Source organism: Temnothorax curvispinosus, unplaced genomic scaffold (genome assembly GCF_003070985.1).
Source record: "Temnothorax curvispinosus isolate PA1 unplaced genomic scaffold, ASM307098v1 QBEX01011875.1, whole genome shotgun sequence".
NCBI lineage: Eukaryota > Metazoa > Arthropoda > Insecta > Hymenoptera > Formicidae > Temnothorax > Temnothorax curvispinosus.
The window spans coordinates 40876-65593 of NW_020221655.1; the positions used below are offsets into that span (position 1 = coordinate 40876).

The 24718-nt window shown below is 39.5% G+C and overlaps 1 protein-coding gene across 1 annotated transcript; it reads right to left on the reverse strand.

The window, feature by feature from the left end:
* Window positions 1–152: 152 nt before the first annotated feature.
* LOC112461912 (neurogenic protein big brain) lies at window positions 153–23658 on the reverse strand. Its single transcript, XM_025027344.1, has 4 exons — window positions 22680–23658; window positions 20611–20737; window positions 5680–5887; window positions 153–3384 (listed from the first exon to the last, which is right to left on the reverse strand). Exons 1-4 carry the CDS (start codon window positions 22987–22989, stop codon window positions 2218–2220), a joined length of 1812 nt encoding a protein of 603 aa, XP_024883112.1. The 5' UTR covers window positions 22990–23658; the 3' UTR covers window positions 153–2217.
* Window positions 23659–24718: the final 1060 nt, after the last annotated feature.

A 24718-nucleotide genomic window follows, 5' to 3' on the forward strand; every position in this document is an offset into this window, starting at 1 on the left:
ATAACATTTCACTATTTTGCACAACAATATAGTTTTGCATTTGATTCGGGAGAAAGATAAATAATGTGGAAATTGAAAGGAGATATTTTTAGATAGGCTTAAAAATAACGAGATGTTTTATGTATATTTTTATAGATACATTTATTGTCAGTATTTTCTAATATATACTACATTATATATATGTACTAATGTTTGCTCATATAATATGTATATATTAGAAATGTGTACGCACGTATACGAACGCGTAACAGTTATTAAACTTACATTGACTACGTTGATATAGTAGATTAATAAATACACATAATATGTACAAATGCTTATAGTGTAATTTTTATGGCGTTTAAGGAGGATGTCCTATCTACTTCTCTTGCTTATCTACTATGGTACAGTATTCTGCATTTAATATTTGCATTATTAACTTTGTCTTTTTATAAAACTTCTACTATTCATTGGTTAAATAGCACAAGTGAGGGTGCAAAATACGATTAATGCAGCGGTATAAATGATTCATATTATCCTAGCTGATCTGTCGTAAGAAACTTCTAAAATGAGTATTATAATTCATATGTGCTAGCGCGATCGCTCTTTGAGAAACATTTGTTGAAAAAATTTGATAGAGGCTAAACCTAAATCTTAATCGGATTTATATAATTATACATAAATTTCATAATTATCTAATTGACGTACGCCAATTAACATCTGTATGGTTCACAAACATTTATCTTTATTCAAATTCAAAGCAGGGATTAAATCAAACGTAAAATCTACTTCAAATTACATTAATTAATTTGCACGAAGAGAAGCTTGCGCGATTAAGAAGCATAAGATTAATCTTTCAAATTCTGTAAAATGCCCAGCGATCTTATATTGTCTAAAAAGGAATAGAGACGCACTTTCATTTCTTTTCTCAAAGGATTCACTTGATCCTCGATTTTGCTACAATACAAACATTGAGATGCGTATTTTTAAATCTATAATATTCTATGTACAACTATATAAATCGTAAATTTAATCGTAGGTGCTTGATCATTAAAATAAACAAGTCTGAATTCAGATCACAAATAGCGTCTTTAATCTAATATATCCCGTAAATGCTAAAATACTGTCAGTGAAAAACTAAGATATTTTGGAGAGACGAACAATTATGACATTGTTCTCACGAATGGCGAAGAAATGGAAGAGTTACATTTTTTTATATAACTAGGAACTATTTACAGATTTTCTAATTACTTAGATTATCTCTAAAATTGTTGGGATATGTTCTATGTGCGATTTAACTGTTTCGCTATAAAATCACTATAGTGGCTATCCATTATGCGTTCGATCATTGCCAAGTGTGCCACTGTAGTAATTATATATACAAATATATTAATTTACGTGATGCGATAAAGTTATGCATTTTAATTCTATACATGAAAAAGAGTAATATCTATATAGGATTTCCGGCTTTTTTATTTGGTTCCGTGATTGTGTAAAAACATCCTGCGAGTAAAGCTTTCGTAATCGAGAAGTCAGTGCACCGCTTCCTCGCAAGGGTTTGGCATGGCAGCCAAATCTGTAGAATTAATATTCTTATATAAGAGTAAATTAAATTAAAATATTTATATTTACATATAGAGGCGTAACGAGTCGGCTCGAAGATCGATCTAATCTTTCACGTAGCTAAAAATTCTTTGATTGTTATGCTAGATTTATCGAAAACGATACTTCTATATATACTTTCGGCGTGTTTCTTGATTTCGTTACTTCTACGTTTTGTTTACTCTCGTTATAATTTAACGTTAATCTAATATTACAAAACATCGATAGAAAAGTTCCTCGATCAAATCGCGCGACTCTTTTCCTCCCAACACGCATCATGTAGAAAGCACAGTGTATGTGTACATTACTGTGATACATATTTACAAATTCCAAGATTTAGTAATACGAATTAATGATTGGTCCAATCATATTATTTCCGTGTTCAACAGAACGAAACAAAATTCTCAAAATTATACAAAACTGAATTTTATATAGAGCTTGCCATTGCGAATATATAATATCTTTTGACGTATCAGGACGAGATGTATTCATATTCTAAGTGAAGGACATTCTTACTGGACCACGAAATTTCTAGAACGTTCACCGAGAAGCTGTGTCGTCAGTATATATAGGCGAGATATATGATTCGCTGATCGCACAGATCACGGCTTTGTTCGGTCTATCATTAGTTTATAGTCAATACTGAGGATTCGGCGAGTTTCTTTGGAAGTTACTCTGCGCGCTCTGACTTTGCTGAAGAGGCCCGGCTGGACTCGGTCTTCCCTGATCGCGGTACTGCGGCGGCCCGTTGGGCGGGCCCGGGGGTCCAGTCACTTTGCCGTAATTTCCCCGCGTGGAACTCTGATAACTGCCGTACGCGGAGTCGTCACTGCGTCTCGACACGTGGCCGTACATGCTCTCGGGCCGCCTGGGATTCGCTCCGTTATCCGAGTTGCTTGATAACGGCCCATTTTGATGTGGCTGCTGCTGCTGTTGTTGCTGCTGCTGCTGCTGCTGCTGCTGCTGTTGCTGCGACGGCGGCTGTGGCGGCGGATGATTCTGTATCGAAGACTGACCGCTCTGACCGGATTGCTGCGAGTTTTGGCTGCCCGGCGGTGGTGCCGGCGCGCGACCGTAGATGGTGGATCCCGTGGATACTCCGTAGATACCGTTCTCCCGGGTGCTGAGACCCGTGGAGATCCCGCGGATGCCGTAGATGCTCTGCGTACATTGCTGCAGCTGATTCTGCATGTTCTGGTTGGTGCTGTTGTGATTTTGCGTCGACTGGTTCGGCGGACCGCCGAGTCCGGGTCCGGGCTGGGTTACCTCGCGGTTACCGTTTTGACAGCCGTTCTGACCCAGTCTAATGGGATACAGGCTCTGCGCTGGCACCAGCGGGCCCGGCTTCGGGATCATCAGGCCGTCTCGCGGCCCCGACGTCGACTTCGCGTAAACGCTCTGCGAGCGGTTCAGATTTGCGCGCGTCAACGGCGGCGATTTGCAGTAGAGCGACTTGGTGCCACCGTAGATCGACTCGACGCGCTCCAACGCGGACGGCGGCGCGCTGTAGATCGACGAGGACGCGCCGGCGACCGGGCGATAGGTCGCGTACGCGCCGGGGAATTTGGGCCCGTTCGGCTTGTCGAGGTCGTCGTACGTGTCCTCGTCGGACCTCATGGACGAGTTGTCGCCGTCGTCAATATCGCGCGAGTCCTTGGTGCGTCTGGGACTCAGGACGTATTCGTGCAGCAAAGCCGCCACAGCACCTCCCGACAGCGGGCCCACCCAGTAGACCCAGTGGTTGTCCCAGCGGTTCATTACGAAGGCCGGACCCAACGCGCGCGCTGGGTTCAGAAAAGGACTCTGAAAATTTGAGAAAAAATATTATTAATTATATTGTATATAATTGCGACGGTATATTTTTAAGAATAATTGTTCTTCTTGTTGAATAATCATGAATACTTGAATGTGTTTTTGTTGAAAATTTTTTGGAAAGTTGCAAAGTTACAAATAGTTATTTAAATATATATATCTCTCTCTCTTTCTTTAACAAATTGTAAAATTTTATTTCACATATATTACTACACGTCTGATTTTTATTGGGCGAGACAGCCAAACAAAGAAACGGGCGAAGATACTTAGGAATTTCGCACTGAAGGCAGTGAACTTGTTCGATTTTGCAAGGGGGATCAACATTCAACACGTGTGGAACGTTGGTTTCGACATTTTTCGTTTTGGGGTACATTGTACACTCGTTCCGGAGCAGGTGGGTCCAGGATCAAGTTCTTTCTTTCACCTCCCTGCTCGCCGTTCTTCGCGAGCCCACCCCTCTCCCTCATACAACGGCAGGTGCTCTTTAAAGATGCGGACGTCGGCCCGATTGGAAAGAGCCCGACAAACGCTTTTGGATAGAGAGTGGTTGCAAGAGACGACATGCACGGCGGAAGAAGAAAGCAAAGAACGCTGTTCTTTCATTAATTACGCGTATGCTTGTAAAAAAGGAAATACTTTTTCCTTACGAAGCGCGATTACTTAATACAGGAAAAATATAGGAACTTATAAAAAAGATTAGTTTATTACAAAGAATAGACAAATAATTATCTTGTTAATGATAATTTTAATGATAAAGGTCGTATAATAAAATATTAGATTGCATTGTGCATTATTAATAGCAAGAAAAACTTAAATTGTAAATTGAATTACATATATGTATTTTAACAATTTTATTATAATTATTAGAAGATCAAAGATATATTTTTCTAAATAAAATGTTATAAAAATAGACCAAACATATTGATATATAAAACACATTGCTAATAACATTTCTAATAATTTGTTATTGGTATAATAATCTAAACATATATCACATACATATATGTTATATCGTTCTGATAATTTGAATTTGTTATTTCAGAATCAGTTAAAGCTAACAATTGATATTGGATAAACTTTGAGCGTTCAGTCTCATATGCAGACACCAATGTTAACTGCTTATGCGTTATAAATCAAATATTTTTAACATAAATTTAAAATGTAAACATTACTTTCTATTATAATAATTATTATAATCAATATTGTAATAATTTCGTACAAACAAAAAGTCAAAAAACAATTTTAAAGTACGCTCTTATAATAAACTTTATAGCTAAGTTTTACTTTTTAGCTTGACAATGTAGATAAAACATGTATCTTAATCTCAAGTTTGATTACTAGGACTGAGCAATTAGAAACAAAGCTAACTGACTTAGCAAGATTTAAACAATATATCAATTATTATGTTTAGTAAAGGTTCACATGTGTCTCGTAGACCTTCCCCAAACAGTTTCACCCAATATTTTTCTTGGTAATCATGAAATATTGATATTTAGTAATACACGCTTCATGATACTAAGCGGATATAATGTCACGGTGAGAAACGAGTCCGATATGGAAGGATTTTAAAATGTTAAACAGTACTAAAGTAAAATGCAAGAATTAAGTGTAGTAATATTTATGCCAATAGGTTTAAGGTTTAACACTGCGAAAGAACACTTAATCGGACGCGAAATGTTTAATGATGAAGATTGTTTAAAATAGAAAAACGACACCTACGTACTTCGGCGACATTTCTCAAGAGAATACGGGTTTACATCACGTTGCAAACTATGTGGCAAATTACTTAAGAATACACATAAAAGATGTGTTATAGAGCAACATATATATTCCTGGAATTCCTGGCTTATTTAATATAATAGCTTTTATGTTAAAAAAGAGTAATTTAAATACAGAATCTAGTTAGCATCAGTTTTTTATATATTAAAATCTTTTATACACATGTAATCAAAAGATTTATTAACCAGTGTATAAAGATATAAAAAATGTTGAAACATTAGATTTAATTTGCAACTATAAGTTGGCGCTAGTTTTTGATGTCAAAATCTTTTTTACAAATGTTTGATGATGACGAGGAACGCGTGTACTTGGCGCCATTTTTTTTTTTTATCTCTTTTAAATAGGTACAATTTTGTAAATAACATAATGACAATAGACTCATTAAAAGTTATAATTGACTATTGATTTAACGATAGAAAAATTATTGCATCTTGCAATCTGTTACTCTACTTTATAATCCTTTTTATTAAAACTATGTAATTAAATAATCATAAAAAATAAACTTACGAAAACGAGAGTAGCTGCTGTATAGGCCGCGGCCAAAACTGCGGAGGCTTTCGAAGAAATCGTAGGTGGCAATGATCTAGGTGAGTCCACCGCGAAATGGGCTAGCACGATAAGCACCGATAGTGCTATCTCGATCAAAAGCCTCTCGATTGCACCAACTAGCCGACCGTGGGACAGCAGGGTCTGCGTATTCGAAGGTATAGTTACTCTGAAATTGAAAAAAGACGGATTCGATAAATATTGATTTATCTATTAACTTAGATATTGATATGTTCCGCTTGAATATAAAACTAGCCACAATTACATCACGTATAACTAGATTTAATCTATCTGACAATGAGATATTATGTATTATTAGGAATATTATCAGAAATTATATTTACATATCTTATCGTAATTTTTAAAACTCTCTTGCAAGACACGATCGTATAAAAAGATAAAAATAATTTCTTCAGAAAAAGAAAATTATCGATCGTTCGGCAAAAATGATCACATATGGCCTCCTGTATGGCGGTAGCGTCAGTATGTAGAAGTTATATCGCAACCGCAATATAATATACGATGATTTTCCTATTGAAGCTTGCAGCGAGACATGCGCCCTGCATAAAAACCCCCTGCGGTAAGTCGGTCCCAGCGGTGTAATGTTTATATTAGCTAGTGCATCTTCGAGCCCTTAAACGCGACCCCGATGTTTCCTCTCGTGACGTTTCCCTTGCATAAAATTCTCGTTGATTTTCTCAGTCCATATAATCATATGGGGTCGCAGAGATGTGACCTCCAATCGTATCCCACGAGTGCTCATACCGGTCGCATTTCACACTTCCGAACTCAAGTTTGTTTGTCGATGATGCAAAAATGTACATCAAATGCAATCCCGTTGCAATGTAATTCAATGTTTTTACGGAAAAAAGCTGCAGCAATTTTTTCCAATAAACTTTAGATAATTAATTCAAACTTATTTCAAGTTCAACTTATTTTTTAAGATTAACTTTCATAAATCTGTAAAAAGAAGGTAAAGTTGTGCTGCACAAAAAAAGGATACAAAAAATTTTAATTTTTATGTTTTTATCGTTAATTATCCTACACAAGATTTCTTTTTGTTTTAATTTTTTACATTCATTTGTTTGATGAATGTTTTTTTAAATATATCTCTTCACTTGTATGGACTATGCAAGTAATTTTATTCAGTCAAATTCCTTGAGTATAGCATTCACAAATTTCACTGAAATTACGTCTCTCGCATTTTTCTATCCTCTTTGCGATATTTCATCGGGGTTTACACACAACGTGACAAAAGCACAAAGATGCGGAAGTGTTTGTGATTTTAACTTGACATCTATTTAATAACAAATAAAAATAAAAATAGATATTTGCGAAATATTCAAAGAAATTATTAAATTGTCCTTTCTCCTTGTCTTTTTTGTGTTTTAGCTTTATATTCAATTTAATATCGCATTAACATTGTCTTTTCTGGGAATATTTTTTCCTCATCTCTTTGTCAAGCCCATTTTGGATTTTCATCTAAATTTTAATGATAATTCTTTTTTACCAACTTATAATTAATCTTTTCTGTTTCTAAAACTGAAATCGAACCTTCTTCAAACGCATATTGCACAGACGCCGCTAAATAGAATAAACTCATCCGGTAACATCTATACTCACAGAATTTCTACGGGACTATACACCTGTGCGGTTCTCGCCCTTCGCAACTTTGTCCCGTGGGTTATTTGATCGCACGATCGCGATTAATCTCACCGCTAAATACTGGGTTCGAGTTGCAATTCGCCGCCCCTCGCATTCTTCCTCCTCATCAGACACGAAAACACCCCGTCTCAACACCGCAGTCGCGATGCAAATGACAATACTCGCTCCCCTTCCCGTCCTCTCTCCTTTCTCTTCGTCGAGCGTGTCACGAGAGAACGAATTGATGAAATCAGAAATGCAGATCATGACCGCACAATTGGGATCAACTGTGGCAGCAGACGAGAGCTTCCCCAATCGGCTAAGGGAGAAAAGAGCGGCAGCATTTTTATATTTACACGCGTGCCCTCGCGTGATAAGCGGATTTTTACTTCTTCTGCGAAAAAATCGTCCAGCAATATGTGTTTCCCACGTGGATACGTTACGCTGCGATCAACGTGCGAATGCACGAGAACGATAACGTATATTTTGTTTCTCTGTATGATTTTGCTAAATATAATTCTGTCGAAAAGCTCTGTGAAAAGTTGCGAAGGCCGAGAATGTTCAGTGCACAGAATGTTCAGTAAATGCGTATAGTGTAGGTAAAGTATAATATTTAGCAATTTCTTTCCCCCCCCCCCTCTCTCTCTCTCTCTCTCTCATTAACGGTCTCTTAAAAAGCCGACTTTTTCAACAACTGCCAAATGACGATAGCATGAATTAACTGAATGCGGAGCTCTTTAATCTTTCGTATCATTATTTAAACACCTTTTACTTTTTACGAGTTACGAGACGCTTCTTCCTATCTATTTGTCTCGATTTATTTAACTCCATTTTTTGTGCATTTTATGAGCTGAACCTTATTACCTCGAGAACATTTTTCTAAAACGTATCATTTTCAAATAAAATGAGACTGTGGCATCTATTTTCTAAGAAAATTGTTCTATCGTACGTTTAAATATTAGAACTCAGAATAAAACTTTTAAGCTTTAATACAATCGATATCATTTTGATGTTACATTTTTACATAAGTGACTTCAGGGAATGATTCGCTCTACTTTAAAATCATCAAGCTTTAACATTTTTTGTGTGTCTTCGAGCTACTGTGTTGGTGATACATGGTGATATTTAGATATTCTGTTCAACTGGATTATTTTGCGTATGATACGCTTATTGTCGTTGCTGGCTCTCGCGAAAAGAATGGCGATCTCGCAATGAAAGGCGAGTCGAATGCATGCGAGGAGTAGCTTCATGGGAGAAATTCGACGAGGTTTTGGCCCGAAGGCGGGCGCGTTCTCAGGGCTCATCGTGCGTGATGAAAAGCGCGTGGTCATCCAGGCGAGACATGATGGAGGAAGGTTTAATCTTGCGTGCACTTGACTCGAGAGCCGCAGCAGCCAGTGCCCGATGCAACCTGTGCACCGTTTTCGCGATTCACACGAGGGGGTGCAAGAGAGACGCCTCTCTCTCTCTCTCTCTCTCGGATCAAACCCCAAGGGTACGTACGTCGGTGCGCCCGTTTTAAATAAATTTCAATTCATTCAAGGGGGACGGGAGGATGAACGGGGGTAGGATATGTATCACTCCGAATCCACCCTCCGTTACGATTAACGAGCTATTGATACCCCCTTCCGCGTGCTGGACCACGGATCCCCCTTCTCGAACCTTGTCGAGACGTGATCAACCACCCCCCTCCCCCCTCTGCCCCCGATCCGCCTTCCACTGAACCGAATTCTGGACACTCCAAACCGCTTCAGAATCCCCTTGTACGAGGAATATCGCACATGTGACGAGCGCGATAAACGACGAAAACTCAAAGGGCCCGGAGATGATGCGTCCGCTTCGATACCATTATAAAGTCTTGGGAAAGCTCAGATGTTGAGGTTAACATGGTCAAACCATGAAATTAGGACGTAGGATGAACCGTAAAGTCGTTACTGGGAAGGCGACGAAGGAGGGTGGATGACGATGGATTTGGTTTCGTTGCGAACAAAATCGAAGATCCGTGTATTGAGTCTGCATAATTCGCACAATGCAACGTTTTAACTTAATAAGAGAAAGAATAAACTTGATTTAAAAAAAATTGGAATAGAATACTTTAAATAGTAATATATCTATAAATATTATTCTAAATTTGAAACTTTAAATAATTATATTTAAAAATATCGCAGAAAAGTAATAAATTTTTTAACAAATTCAATTTGTTCTTTCTTTTTAACATCTAAATGCTTGATTCAGGTAATTAATTTTATTTGATTATCGTCAATGTCTCAACGTATCTTAAGAACTGATGGATATTTTACTCTAGTAGAGCTAACGCGTCGCGAGCTGCAAACTAGAATAGTTTCCAACGTGCGATTACTAGGATATATCTTCCTTCTCGGGATAAGTGCGTTTTACGAAGATGAAACGATGAGAGAACGTAGAGAATGCCCGCGTATATAGCTTCAGTGGGAACCGGACCCGTATCGAATGACCGTGGGAGCAATGCATAAACGTCAAAATGCTGAAATTATTACTCGGCACGTTATTATTGTAATCCCTCCGGGCGCGCCGTACACCAGGTTCATCATCATCATCATCCGAGTCTTCTGCGTGTCCCATTATTACAATAGCTCGCCTCGGCCGCCATGGGTTTTCTTGCGCCCGATGCACGTCCGCCTACTTTTACGTTCTCCTTTCTCACTTTCAAGAAACTGGCGTACCGCCCGCGCCGCCAGGACCCGGGACCCGGGACCGGGTACATATACGCGGACCGATGATTTCGGGTTTCATCTTTCGCGTTCGATGCGGTTTCTTGCGCGAGGTGTGTGTGTGTGTGTGTGTGTGTGTGTGTGTGTGTGTGTGTGGGCGCGCGCGCACCGTACAAAGCACAGGAATTTCTATGAAAGGGAGCGAAGCGTATATCGGAGAAACAGGTCGCCCTGCAATTCCGCCCTCCCGTATTGTTTATGTTTGAAAGGTAGAGACAGGAAGCGCGCGTACGCCGCGGCGATTAAAATATACCAGCGCGAATTCGCCTACGCACAACCCGCGCCCATTCATTTTTCCTCTCGAAGCGAATTGTGATGACACGTAATTTACCTCGGCCGTCATTGAAACGTGCAACCCGACGCATTATTATCCTTACGACAATTCATAACTCTTTCCTGGTTTCTCGACGTGCAATAGTAAAGAGATGTTTCCTTCTCTCTTGAGAAAAAACACACAGTGATGATAATAATATATATTTTCTTTTTCTACACGTCTTCACTTATTCAAATGGTCTCTTAAAATCCTAATGACGTAATAATACTACAATAAATCATCGACTGTAGGTCTAATTGCAAAGCGAAAACATTTTTAATGTGCGCGAAAGAAAAGGAAGTTGCATGGATTAAACGAAACCTCAGACAAAGCGGCGTAGTGAGCTGCGAGGTAGTAATACTGCGGAAATGGCAGGGTCAAGAGATAATTGTCGGTATCCCTCCTCAAGACGGCCATAAAGGAACAGACTGCGAGAGCAATGCGGTCATTTGTGCTGAGTCTCTTAAATAATAAATCCAAATGACGGGTCCTTCAATAGCTCTTGGTAAATTCGATTGCAGCTCTCCTAAGTAGGCATATTAAAAAGAGAATTACTGTTTATATTTGTGTGTTTATAAACCATACAATATCGTTTTCCAAAATACACAAAATATTCAATATAATTATGTCAGTATTTAATCACATCTTTCGCGTCGGATAGATGAGTATTGCAATAGACGACCGTGATCTAGAAATCTAGACAAGATCTAGGCCCGCATGTAGATGCGGGGACGATGCGAGAATCCTATCGACCTTTTAGGTATGCGTATAGGACCACGCAGCTGCCTTAGAGCATGAGCGAATCACGCATCCTTCTCTCATATAGATCCCGTATAAATCGGCCGTGCCTTCATACGAGGATACACGTGCCGGCCACATGTTGCACAAAAGGAATCCTCCGTGGTCCTTTTTGGGCGCCGTACAGCGTAAGTCGCCGTCACAAAGGAGCTTTAGGGCCCCATAAATGATTCTCCTTCGTCGGGGGGCTACAGTCGAGGGGTCTGACGACGCGGCAGATGTTCTACGTCTCCGGGCCTCCGAAGACGTCTATCCGCGCCGGACACGCTTAAGGATATATAATACCGGTAGGATTAAGAAAAAAAAGGGACGGAAATTCACGATCAGCCCGCGCGATGTTCGACGGCTTCCTCGTGTTCCGCGAACCACGTCGCACCACGGTATTAATTTCGGCACGAGCCGTAATTTGAACCGACGATATGCGTTATCTTTCGAATCCTGTGCGGAGCGAGACATTCGTAATTAAATAAATGAATTGATCTATTGTTTACAGATGTTATTGCTAAAATGTTTCAATTTTGTTTAAATACTTTGTAAATATTTTTTAATCTATTTTATTTTAATGTATTACGGATACATTTAACATTCGTGAAGAAATCACGAATTTGGATCGGAAAAGCTCGTTTCATCAGAAAGAAGATGTATATTAAAAATTGTTGAATGTTTACGAGTTTACGCCAGCAGTCATTGTATCCTAAATCGAGTAATAAAGTGTTTTACAACGCGATTAATCTTTAATTTATTGCTTATATATCTCTAATTAGACGAGATTTGACGTAAATCCTTTGTCGAAAGTTTGTCGGTCTTATACTCAAATCACTCGAGTGATCACTCACTTCAGTTCCAAAAAAAACATGAAGCGACGCGAGATTAGTGCCATCGAGAATCCTCGCCGGCATCTGACGTCTTAAAATAGTGCATAAGACTTTGGCTGTGTCACAAAGCTAATTTCGAAGTACAAAATGCGACGCACGCGTGCATCCAATCTACCGCTTCGCAGGGAAGAAATGGAAAGGAGGTTGTTGAAAACGAACACGTGGTTGCGACCATCTGTTGGCATCCTCTACTACTCCGCGCTCAACTTAACCCAAACCGGCTCGCTTAATAGTGGAAGTTCTTTCTTTCTATTTACGGGATCCGCCGAGATGTTGGCTGATCTTACAATAGAGTTTACGGTTTTTTGATCCGGGAGCTTCACGTTATTTGACACATATATGTACACATTTGGAGATTCAAAACGATCGCATCTAACAATAAGGACATTCTATATATTTACGGCTGTTACATATGTGTAATATCTATATTTATATATTAAAAAAGAAGGAGATGCTTAATATAAATTATAATATATGTAACGTAAAAATTAATTTAAAAAATAATATATATAAATAAAGAAATGGATCCAGCCGAAAGAGCAACGCTAACTTTTATCAGTTCTCACGCTAGACTTATTTCTCCAAGCGCGGCAAAAGCTCTCACGTTTTTGTTTAGTCTGGAAATGGTAACACGTACTCGAAAGTATAAAATATGTCTTCACACTCGCCTTTTTGTACAAAGAAACAACACGTTCTTCCCGTAACTTTGAGAAAACGTCTTCTCAGAATTCATAGATGTTGTCAACGCTTTATCTCGGAGACACAAATGTTAAAGGAAAAATCCATTAAGATATTTATTCAAAGAAATTCGTTAAAAATTAACGATTAATCGCTTATTATCTAAGAAAGTTACAAATATTTTATTTGATGTCTTCAAGTTGATTGTTGATTGTAACTGTATGATTAACGAGCACCAAACGCCAATTAATTGTTATTACCTTCAAAAGAAAGAGTGAATGGTATTCGTAAGCTCTGCACCAATATAAGACGACATTTGTGTTATCGGAAATATAACGTATTGATAAACGTATTGAAAAGAAAGTACGACTGGTCTTCCAAAGCTGTTCTAAAGGGACGGAATCCTTGAGCATGCTTTTGTACCGCTTCTCGATAGGACCATTTCAGGCAGTTAAAACATTCCTACCGAGAAATACCATTCTACCTGACCCACCTGGCTTTCACGTATTTTCGATCCGAAATGCCGATTTCTCTTGTATTCGTCATGTAACAAGACCACTCGTGGCAAAATCATGAAAAATTACGCTTGTATTGCAATGCCGAATTAATCGCATTTATGCTAAATATTGTCAGGATTGCAATACCGTTAATTGTCTTTGATGACGTTTTACAATCTACTTTTTACCGTATAATTACTGCGCTTGTTTGCCGAAACACGAATCAAGCGCAATAATTATCGCAACATAATTAAGATATTTTATTTATTTAATAGAGAAATATATCAAGCTTGATTAAAAAAGATTAGTTCAACTTGTAAAAATTGGAATTACATACGTAGAAGGTAAAACGTCGTCAGAAAACGAAATAAATTGAAAAAGATTTTTACGAGAATCGATTTTGTTGATATGAAAGGCTTCTTGAGAGAGAAGCGCGGATTAAGAACTCAATATCTGAGATCCTTCAAGGAGACGCGAATATTGCGTGTCATAGCTAAATCTTGCTATATAAATCACGCTTTCCTGATTGCAGAATATCCTCAAGCAAAGATGGACCTCTATCATCTTTATGTAAATACATATCGATTTGCGATAGAACATCTCGATATAACAGACGAGAATAACTGTTCGTTATTTTACGTTAAATCGTAAGAAAACAACTGCACCCTGTAAACCGTTTTTATATTAATTTTGAGGAATTACAAATAAATTACAATTAAATTACTCCGTGGAAAAGATCAATAACAATGTTTTGTCAGTGCTAAATCTTAAATTTTTTATATAGCTATTCTTTTTACTTTATTTATCGCAATTGAAATTTTCAATTTCAAATTAAGTATTCTATTTCAGTCAACTCTGCCATGTTCAAACGCAATATAGGTAGTAGTTATCAATGTTATTATGTAATGCAGATAGTAATATCGCAAATCAGTTAATAATTTGTTTCAATTATAGCGCAAAATCCGCACCTGTCGAATAAGGAGTAAAACAGTAAAAGGAATAAGGCTGATAACGTCGCGAATTCTTCGAAGACTTGTTTAATCTCGGATAGATAGTAATAATTTCACGACCACTAAGAAGTGCACTACCCACGTACGAGCACGAAAGCCGTGCGGCAAAGCTGTTTTCATTCCTGGACATCCGGTTCGCCACGCGCACTGCGGGTGTCTTTGCCTGACGTCACAACACACCTGCCATCTCACAGCTGTTTCCTCGATTCGTGGTAATGGTAAGGAACCCTTTTGACAAATGGGCTTAGCTCCAACCACCCTGCAAAGCTTTTTTTCGATTTTTTTTCAAATATTTGAACGAATAAAATAAAATCCTAGATTTTGAAAACTTTGTCTTGTCCACAACGGTCAGTAAAAGTATCTCGACAATTTCACAGCGTGATGTATTATTAATACGGAATCTCTTTTTTAAAGCTTTCATAGAAATTGAAAACTGTAATACTGAAAGAAAGGAGATCAGGAGGAGAAGAGTTGAAAGGATATAAAAGAAAAAAAGGAGAAAAAAAGAAAAAATGGAAAAAAAAGAAAAAAGAATAAAAAGATAAAAATTTTCCTTCTCGAGTAAAACTGGACCGTCATACCTATTAGACGTAAGTGTTTGTATATAAAAAAAAAAGTATGAAATCAAGACTCATATTCTTGTATATAACCAAGAATCTATAATTTTCTTATAAGAATTTCAACTTTTTTTCTTGATTAAACTGTATAAATACCTTCATTCAAACAAGTTTTCTTCGTTTAACGTAATTTATATCTCATTTCAAGATTATAAATTCTTGCTTATATACAAGAATATGAGTCTTGATTTAACACTCCTTTTTTTTCTGTGTAACAAATGTGAGTACAATGCAGTAAGTTTTACTCGATTTTAATTTCAATAATAAGTTTTTATATTTATAGAAAAACTAAATAAAATTTTTATTGTCTCGTACAACTTCTAATGTCGGAGAAATTAAACAGTAGAATTAATTATAAAATAATTAATTTTATAATTAATTCTATTGTTTAATTTCTCCGAAATTAAAAGCTTAATTTGCACAAGACAATAAAAATTTTATTTTTTATGTCAATTATCAGAAGAACACTGCTACGTTGCGCGGAATTTATCATTAAACGTACAGGAATTTCCTGAGACTCTACATTCCCGTTCTTCCGCTCATAAAACTGATGATTTCTTCAGGTCGCAAGGTCTGATGATTTCTATCTTTCTGCACGATTGCACAGGTTTTATCGCTCCTATAAGAGTCATATTCTCGAACGCGCGTTTCGCGCGAGACTTCGGAATATTCGGGGCAGAAATTATTCGAGCGCGCGGATTCGCTTTGCATAGATACGGAGCCATAAGCCGAACTTTATTGGCGGCCGCCGTAGTTTCGACGGCGCCAGAGGAACTAGGTCTACCTTCGGCAGATCGGAAACCTATCGATTGAGAATATCGAGGGAGCACCTCGATATTCTGAAAAGACGCCGTTTATATCGTGCGTCGCGCACGCGCGCGCGCTTACCTGGCGCACGTGTCTCGACATTTCAATAGACTAATCCCCGACGCATCCAATTTCGCAATCGGAATAAAGGGCAGCTTCTTTCGTGGTGTGCGAATGTAACTCCGAATCGCCTAATCCGTAATAATCTCTCGTAATCGAGAAACAAAATAAAACATTTCTCCATTAAACATCTTGTATACTCCACTTTCGAATACTTAAATTAAATATTTGATCAAATATTTAAATCAGAAATACAATATATATTGTTCAACATTTTCTACAATCGACTTCAAGAAGAGAAAAGTCATTTATGAAATTAATATAAGCTAAAATGTTAGAGTGTATATAAAAAATCAAAATAGAAAAACCTTTATACTTATTATATATAGGTAAATAACATTGTTATACTTTTGCTTATCTCAGAGCCTAAAGTATAAGTCCTAAGTACGTACATAAACGAGAGATCCCGCGGATTTGATCTTAACACGAGAACAGAATAACTTTTAAATAAAGTGTATTTCATCCTTAAATAGAAATGAGACTATCATTTTTATCATTCTTGCGGGAAAAAAAATTACTCCCCTGCCGCCATGGTAATGGAAGAGTCCTGTAAGTGTACGTAATGAAGAGACGACAGTAAATTTTTCACGGATAGTTAAATTCGTGGCTGCCGTTTCTACCATTTTTTTCTCTCCCTCTTGTACCATCCCGTTTTTCGACCCGGATAGCCTCACTTTGGGGTTTATCGGACGGTTTTTATATTTATTACCTCGCGCGCGCGGCACGATCCGGGACGAGAACGAGGACGATAGGGGCGCCAAAATCCACCCCTCGGTGGTTCCCCATAATTTCTTCTCTCTCTTTCCGTCGGGTCCCTTTTTCAGCTCTCCGCCCCCTCCCAGAAATCGCCTCCACGCGTGTTTTACACCCGCCGCCGTTAGCCAGCGAAATCGCAACAGATGCAAGTGCACTCTTCGTACTCTCTTTCTATCTCTCTATTTCTCTCTCTCTCTCTCTTTCGATCTCACGCCCTGACGTTTTTTTCTGTACCGAGCTCGCCGGTATTCCCCCGAGACGTCTCGGGAAAGGGCCCCGTTGGCCCCGTCCGGTTAACTAGAGTATTGTTCGATTATTATTTCGGTACATATCGCGCACTTGTTACCTCTTTGTGCGGTCATATGGTGGTCGGAGGGTGACCGGAGGGTGGTTGGCGAGTGTCACGCGAGACAGAAGACGTGATGAGATAGATAGAAATGCGCAGCATCACTTCGCGTAGATACATAGCAGAAAAATAAGATATTAACATACGAGAAAAGAGAGAGAAGACTGAGAATTTTAGTTGCGTCATGATATGACTTAACTAGCGACTTAAGTAGCTATATATAGATTATAATAAATCGAGCATAAAAAAATGATGAATTATAAATGTCGAGTAAAAAGTAAGTAACGGATTTTTTTGTAGGGCAGAAAGGCTAAAACGAGATAGTAGATGTCCTTGCAGGCTACTTGCCTCTGCGAGGAGTGAACTCGTTAATATTAATGACGCCTGCAGCTGATGCATGCTACCGAGCCAATAAATCCGATATGTATCAATTCAGTATATAAGAAAGGTGTATCTTAAAAAAAAAAAAAGAAGCAGGAGTACATATAAAACAGATACGCCGAGACGAATACAACTACATTATTTATTTTTAAAGATGTGATTTTCGACACTGATGCATTACCATATGGCAGTATCAAAATATCGAAATGTCACATAAAAAGTAATTGACTAGTGAGTTACAGATAAATATGTGTATATCTATAGAATTCTTATATATAATATTATAATAATAAAAACGGTTAACACAATGTCATTAATCTAATGCAACTTGACCTGAATTTTGACTATAGCTTTAAAGTTGTTGAAGTAAGAAAGTCGGATATTTCATCTGTAGGTTCTGCGGTCCAAGTACCCCAAAACCCGGCGCCCCCCCCCCCCCCCCCCCGAGGCACGGACACGCGACACGAAGATAAAGCCAAATTTGGCGAAGTACTTCGCTCGGCGGCGAAGAAAGGAGCCGAGAAGCGGTTAGGCGGAGAGGCGAAGAACGGACAATGATCTCCGCAACGCAACGGCGGGAACATCTGCTTTGGCAGTGGCGGCGGCGCGGCGCCGCGCCGCGCCGCTCTCCGAACGTTCCGAACGAACGGCGTGTCCTCCTTCACGGGCCGATCTGCCCGATCCCCGATGCCGTGAAACTTGTCCCACCTCGGTGTATGCATGCATAGGTATTCATTATCCTCGTCCTCTCCTCGCCCGGCGGTGCCGGCTCGCCGCCTCGCGCGTTCCTTTTTCCGCGCGATCTTTTTTGGTCCACGGGGAAACATCTGCGGCAGCTGCGAGGCGGTGGACCGCCGCTCCTCGTACGAGGCAGGTGCTCACCTTCCGAGGTTCTCCCTCGCCTGCCAATTACGCGTGCCTCTTTCTGCCTCTCCCACTCCTCTCACTCCGCTTCTCTCCGTCTTCCGCCCCTACGAGCCGCTGATGCCGCTCTCTTTCCGCCCGCCGTCGTCCTCTGCCCTGCCTCCTCGGTTTTTCTCTCACCTTCTCTCGTTACCGTCCTCCTGCACGCTCCCGTTTTTATCCCGCCCCCTCTCCACCCCTATCTCCCGGCTGCGATCTCCCTCATCTTGTTGCCCTCGTGCCAACTTCTTACATTCCTTCGTGCATTTTAGCGCACTCTACTTTTCCTTCTTAATTATTCAACTCCAGAGAAGTTGTCAAATAAACGTATCCTCCATAACTTTCGATGAAATTACATTTTCGACGACATTTGATAACTGTTCATTACGGGACAACGATACTCCCTCTTTCCACGCGTCTCCTCAACGCTCTCTCTCCCTTCTCTCTCTCCATCCTTAAATTCCCTTATTTTGCACGTTTCTCGTAGCAACTTGTTGCATTCCTTTGAGCGATTTCACGCGCCCTCAGCCTTCCTTAGTTAATTATAAAAGAGGAAGGAGAGACATTCATCTCTTTTCAAGCGAGACTTCTCTCGCTCTCTGTATATTACAGTGATATCACACGTTTTCCTATTCTTTAAACGTGCTCTCTCTCTCTCTCTCTCTCTCTCTCTCTCTCTCTCTCTCAGCAAATTAAACGAGCATTAAATGTAGCGCAATTATTTCAGGCATTCCTTGCATCGTCCGCCCTTCTCCTCCGTCGTCGCCTTCATTCTCTCATCTTATTCGTCGCTCTCGCTTCACACTCCCTGCGCTCGAATCTTTCGGCTTTCTCAGCTGCCGCCGCTTCGAGAGGACGATCTACTCGCACTCCCCCGAATAACGTGCTACTTCTTGGTCCAGCGCACGGCTTTACACACACGCATGACGCACGCACGCACACCGCTTTGAAGCCCTTTTATTTTTTTCTCGCCCTTCGGGATGGAAGATGGAACTGATGGAAGCCGTCTGCCCACGGGCGAGATCGAAGCACGTGCACCGACTTGCATATATCGAAGAGGCTATTTGAGAATCGCTCGAAGGTGTTCGTGCTTTCGTACATCATAACATTTCTGAGGTGAATTGGGATATTCATGCCTCGGAACGAAGTCCGTAATGGACCGTATTTTTGCTACGCTCCGTATTCACGATGTGTCGGCATGTTAAGCTTGTGTAAGAGGTGCATTATCATATATGAAACCGTTATAGATATACCTGACGAACGTTGTTTACATTATTCGATACGAAATGGTCCATATTGGAAGAACTTTTCTACGGTTGCGGTCGCGAGATAAGCGTGGAATTCTTTGTAGCCTGCGAGGATCGGAATTTCGGATCCTTTGTGGTTGAATTCCTGGTATTTTTATCGTATTCTCTCATTTTACGCATCTCTTTCGCATAACGACAAAACCCGTTTTGTTATTTCTAAACGATACGAAAAATTTCGCTTAGAATTGCTAAAGAAAGGCATTCGCGACAGCGTTGAAATTACCGAGGAAAAAATGTGCCTTAATTGCTCGCGCCGTTACGCGTGGTCGACGTGAAACAGAAATCACGATAGCGGATATTATTTAGGCTCCTCCTGAAACTCGCTCAGGCCACCGGCCGCCGTACGAACACTTGGAAGAAAACTCGGCCCAGCTTTGGATGGGCCACATGCCTTCCTGATTCTCCTATCTAGCAGCTGTCCTCACAGAGCAGTGTATCTCATTCCGGTCTTAACACTGCCGAGAGCCAAGGGCCCACGCCACTTTACACGTCGGATAACGCCGACTTTGTTGCTGTTTTATTCGTTATTCTTGTACTATACTCATTGAAAATTGCTGCTGGTCTACTAATTATGCTCGCGATCGATATTATAATTTAAGGGCGCAAGTAGATTAACTTTAATTTCAGTTTGACTTACTGTTTATAATTTTCTAGTTTTAAGAATTAGAAAAAGATAAAAAGTAAGTTAAAACGAGATTAAAGTTAATCTGTCTTATAGTAGAAATAGAAATTAGAAATTTATATTAAAATTGAGAAGATTAAGTCTGAGTTCACTTTTACGTTCTTAGAAAAAAGAAGATTACGCAACCATTGCAATTTGCAATAATCTTGCGATTTTCTTAAGAAATAAAGATACCGTGCACAGATGCCTTCTGCACGACGTGTCGTAATAATTAATATTTTTTCTGCGTTCTCGGTAATTATTTCGTTAATTATTCTAATTGTAAGTGAGAGCGGAGTGATGATTGTCTTGTGGGGGAGTATCTTCGAGTTTTTCAACTTATTCAACGATTGTCGATTCGGCTAATCTTGCGTAACCGACTGAATTATTTTCTAACGAAGTATGCTGATTCTCAAAGACGAAACTTACCCATAAAGCATCGCCGCCCCAGCTATGCCGCCACCGCATTGTGCCGCGATGTACAGCACCGCGCGAAGTGGGGAAATCCGTCTGCACAAAGCAAACGATACCGAGACCGCCGGATTCACGTGTCCACCTGCGTGCAAAAGGTTTTCCATATAAAGAGGAGGAAAGAATCAAAGAAGACATACGGGGAGATTGCGCGATTCTACTCTCGACTTGTACCCTACCCGTTTGATCGACGCTTCTTCCCAGTGACTTTCATCTCTGTTCATTTTTTTTACGACTAAAAATTGTTACGTTAATAAATCCAAGGAGAAATAATTGGCCGAGCGACACCGAGTTATAAAATTGACGAGCTCAATTACGTGCGACGGCCTGGCTGAAGATCGGAGCGGACAGGAATAATGCGCTCAGTTCGCTCGCAAGGCAAAAATTAAAATACCGTTAGATCGACATGTTTCAAGCAAAGATTTTTTTAATTTTAATTATCTTGTTCTATATGTGGATTATAGAATTGGACATTTTTAATTACAAACGATCGCTCAACGAGTCACAGCAGAAATAAAGCTTTCGCGCACCGTCCGCTCCGTTTATTCGTGCAGGGGCGATAGCCAGTCGGGGAGCAAACGCGATCAAGTTTCCGGTATGTAGTACGAGGACCGAGAGTTTATTACACGCATCGTATGTCGCGTATTGTGCGTGCCGTCGGTACGTACTCCGAGAGTGCCCACATACGTTCACGACAGACACGCACAACGCGGTAATGTTACGTCGCGCCGCGCCGGCGTAATCGGTTAACGAGCCAATCGAGAGAAATCGCGAGGGCCGTAGCTCGTGAACGATACGAACGTACAAGAAGGAACAGAATCATTGACGCAACGAGCAGTTCGCGACCCTTTGCGTAATTAGCCTCTGAACGCTTTGTAGGAGATGCGCGCATTGCGTGCACAAAAACCGCGCGGACGCAACGTAAAACGCGTGTAAATCAAACAGACTATTACACGCGAATAAGTTTTTGTGAAAAAATTCATTGTTATTGGAATGCAAGAACTGAATAGAACTATACACACAGATGGAACTAAACGCTCTCTAGCATTTTTTCTCTTTCATTTTATATAAAATATAAATTAAAAAATATATATTGTCATATATAAAATGAAAGAAGTATTAGATAGACATGTAAAAAGAAGAGCACTTTAACGTATGCTTCTTTCTAAACTCATAAATCCGTACCTTAGAGGTAAAGGATCGTATCTCCAGTTTTTGTCAAAATGGAGTTAATATATATTTCAATATAATAGAAGTTTAAATTGTATAATAGTAAAGCATCTTATGTCTATTATTACTAGTTCTTAAGATACAATGTTTATAAAAAGTTGTATTTAAAATTTTTATAGTGTCTAATTTTTAAACTAGATACAACGTTATTGGTAGATATACTATTAAATATGTCAGTTAAATTACTTTATTAAAAACTTGATAAATCAAGGCGCTATTTTTTATTTTATATCCCAAAAATATATCATTTCCCCATTTAAACCTTATTTTCTCTCAATTTATAATGATGAAGAAACGATCCTCTAAGATACAAAAATAGGAACAGACCAAAAAATTAAACTAAGTTAAAATTAACTAATTTTAAAATTGATTATTGCAAAATTGAAAATTGTCCTAGTCGAAACTTTCAAGATTTCAAACATTGAAATTTTTATGTACTAGATACATAAAGAGGAACCCCTTGTTACTTTCTAATAAATTGCTTATACTCCGTCCAACGAGAGATCATGGTTGATGATCAAACATAAATAACGATAGAGCACAGAGTCGCAACAATAAGGTGTTCGCGTTAAATTATTTTTATTTTTAATAGTGTTGGACAATATCTATTAAAAATAAAAATAATTTAACGCGAACACCTTGTTGCGGCTCTGTGCCCTATCGTTATTTATGTTTAGTCAACCATGATCTCTCGTTGGACGAAGTATAGTTTTTCGAAACTCGGCGATAGATGTATGGGTACATTGCCCCCTACTTTTTTATCATCTTCCGTGAAATTGACGCGATAACACCCTTACCGCTGATGTGGCCGAAGATGAGGGAGATCGCGGCGATGGCGAAGCCGGAAGCTACAGCGGTGGCTAGCGCGGAGAGGCCGCTTCCGGATACGGAGGAGGCGGCGGCCGCGCCGGCCACCACGAGGCTGAAGAAGAAAGTGGCCAGACATTCGACGGCCACCGCTCGCCACAGCTCCAAACTGCGAGCCTCGATGGACATGGGCGCCTTTCTTTCCCTCTCGTCGGCATTGTTCTCCCGGAGGGCCGACAGCCTCGACAGGATAGTGACGATGTGCGCGTCCATCTCGCGCGTCAACGTCTCATTCGCCATTCTCGGGTTTTTCTTTGTCTTCGCAATCACCAGATGAAGAAACGACACACGACGAAGGGGATGACTCTCAAAACATGTTCCTCCCCGACCGATATGATTGTCACGTGCACTCTTTAACGTTAATGAGAAAACTGCGCGTTCTCCACCACTCTTTAATTTACCACTCTTGGATCTCCGGACGATCCAAGGAACGAACCGATCGTTCTTTTTTTTTCACGTCCCTCGGTATCGTGGCGGATTCCCGGCGATTCTCTCGAGTGGAACGAACCCGGGGGGGATCGTGAGCGCGGCCAGTCGAGCTCCGAAGGTGGACGCACTCGATGTTGCCGCACCGGCAACGCGCTCGCGAGTGACAGGCCGACGTAGGACGTAGTTGGCGAACAAGTGGGCCCTGCGGAGTGCGGAGTGCGAGTGGTGTGCGCGTTCACCACCACCGCACCACCCCCTCTCTTCAACCGTTATTCCCTACGTGTCGGTGCATCTGTAGAGCTGCATTCGGCCGCCTCCATCACCATCGCCGACATCGCACCACTGACACTGACGCCGCACGGACACTCCTAACTTTAATTCTTTGATCTTTTTTCAAACGCCGAGTACGTTGACTTCATCAGTCTTGCTTCTTTTAAAGTAAAGTATAAGTTATATCGATTTTTCAAATAATCAAGTAGTCTTTTTTAGCTATAGAAAGCACAGGTTAGTTATTTATAAGAAATTTATCGGAAAAGAAAGGCACCGAAAATTATAATTTTATTTTCTTTTTTTTATTATTATTTTATCTATGCTTATATTATTAATCATTTTTTCTTAGTAAATGCTTTATAAAGATCTTTTAAATCTCTTTCTTTACCTATACTTCTAAATCTTCTTTTCAAAATGTCGCAATAATTTAAATAATTTTTTTAGAATAATGTATATATTATTAATCAAAATAGAATTGGACTGCAGCTGCTTTTATTTTCAATAATGTTAATCCGAAAGAATTTATTCGCTAACAAATGTTTCCTATTTGATATAAATCGATGAATCATGCACGTTCTTAATATTGTAGCTCGCCGTTTTTACGCTTTAAACCGAGAAATTTCTTTATCTACAGTACAGTACGTACCTTTTCCTTATCGTATTGCCTTTGAGAAAGGATAAGTCATGAGAGGCACCGAATGACGTGGATGAGATGAAAAGTTAGTTGAAGTCGATAAGATAAGTCCTAGTTGTAACTTTCGTAGTCAAAGTTTGGCAATCGAATTATACGTGAAACATATTTGTTCTAATGTAAAGTACGTGTATCACTGGCGGATATTGTAGAATAATAGACGCAGGCATATTTTTATTAGGATTATTAGAGTTTTACATCCTTCATATGTATTAATAAAATTTTTGTACCCCGATATATCTCTCTCTCTCTCTCTCTCTCTCTCTCTCTCTTTCTCTCTCTCTTTCTCGCAGAAAAAATAGCGATCTGAAAGTTATCCGCTATATTTTTTAGATCTTGATTTAAAATACAAATTAATTAATTAGTTAATGGTTATTAATTACTAGTCAATTAATTATTGAATGGCAAATGCAAATCGTGCGCTTTAACATTGTTATCGTAAAGCGCTGCCGCGATGCGGGTACATCGGTCTTCTCATGATAACTGTTAAGCGCAAGCGCTAATTCTTATCTTCCTCGTAAATCGCGACGTGTTCGGTATCTATAAAATGATGAATGGCGAGCAAAAGAAAGCGGACGG

Coding starts and splice junctions, on each gene's coding strand:
- LOC112461912 (XM_025027344.1), bottom strand. CDS start 22,989: ATGGCGAATGAGACGTTGACGCGCGAGATGGACGCGCACATCGTCACT. Junction 20,738..22,679: donor CATCTTCGGCCACATCAGCG/GTAAGGGTGTTA, acceptor TTTTGCACGCAG/GTGGACACGTGAATCCGGCG. Junction 5,888..20,610: donor GGGGCGGCGATGCTTTATGG/GTAAGTTTCGTC, acceptor TTTCAATTTCAG/AGTAACTATACCTTCGAATA.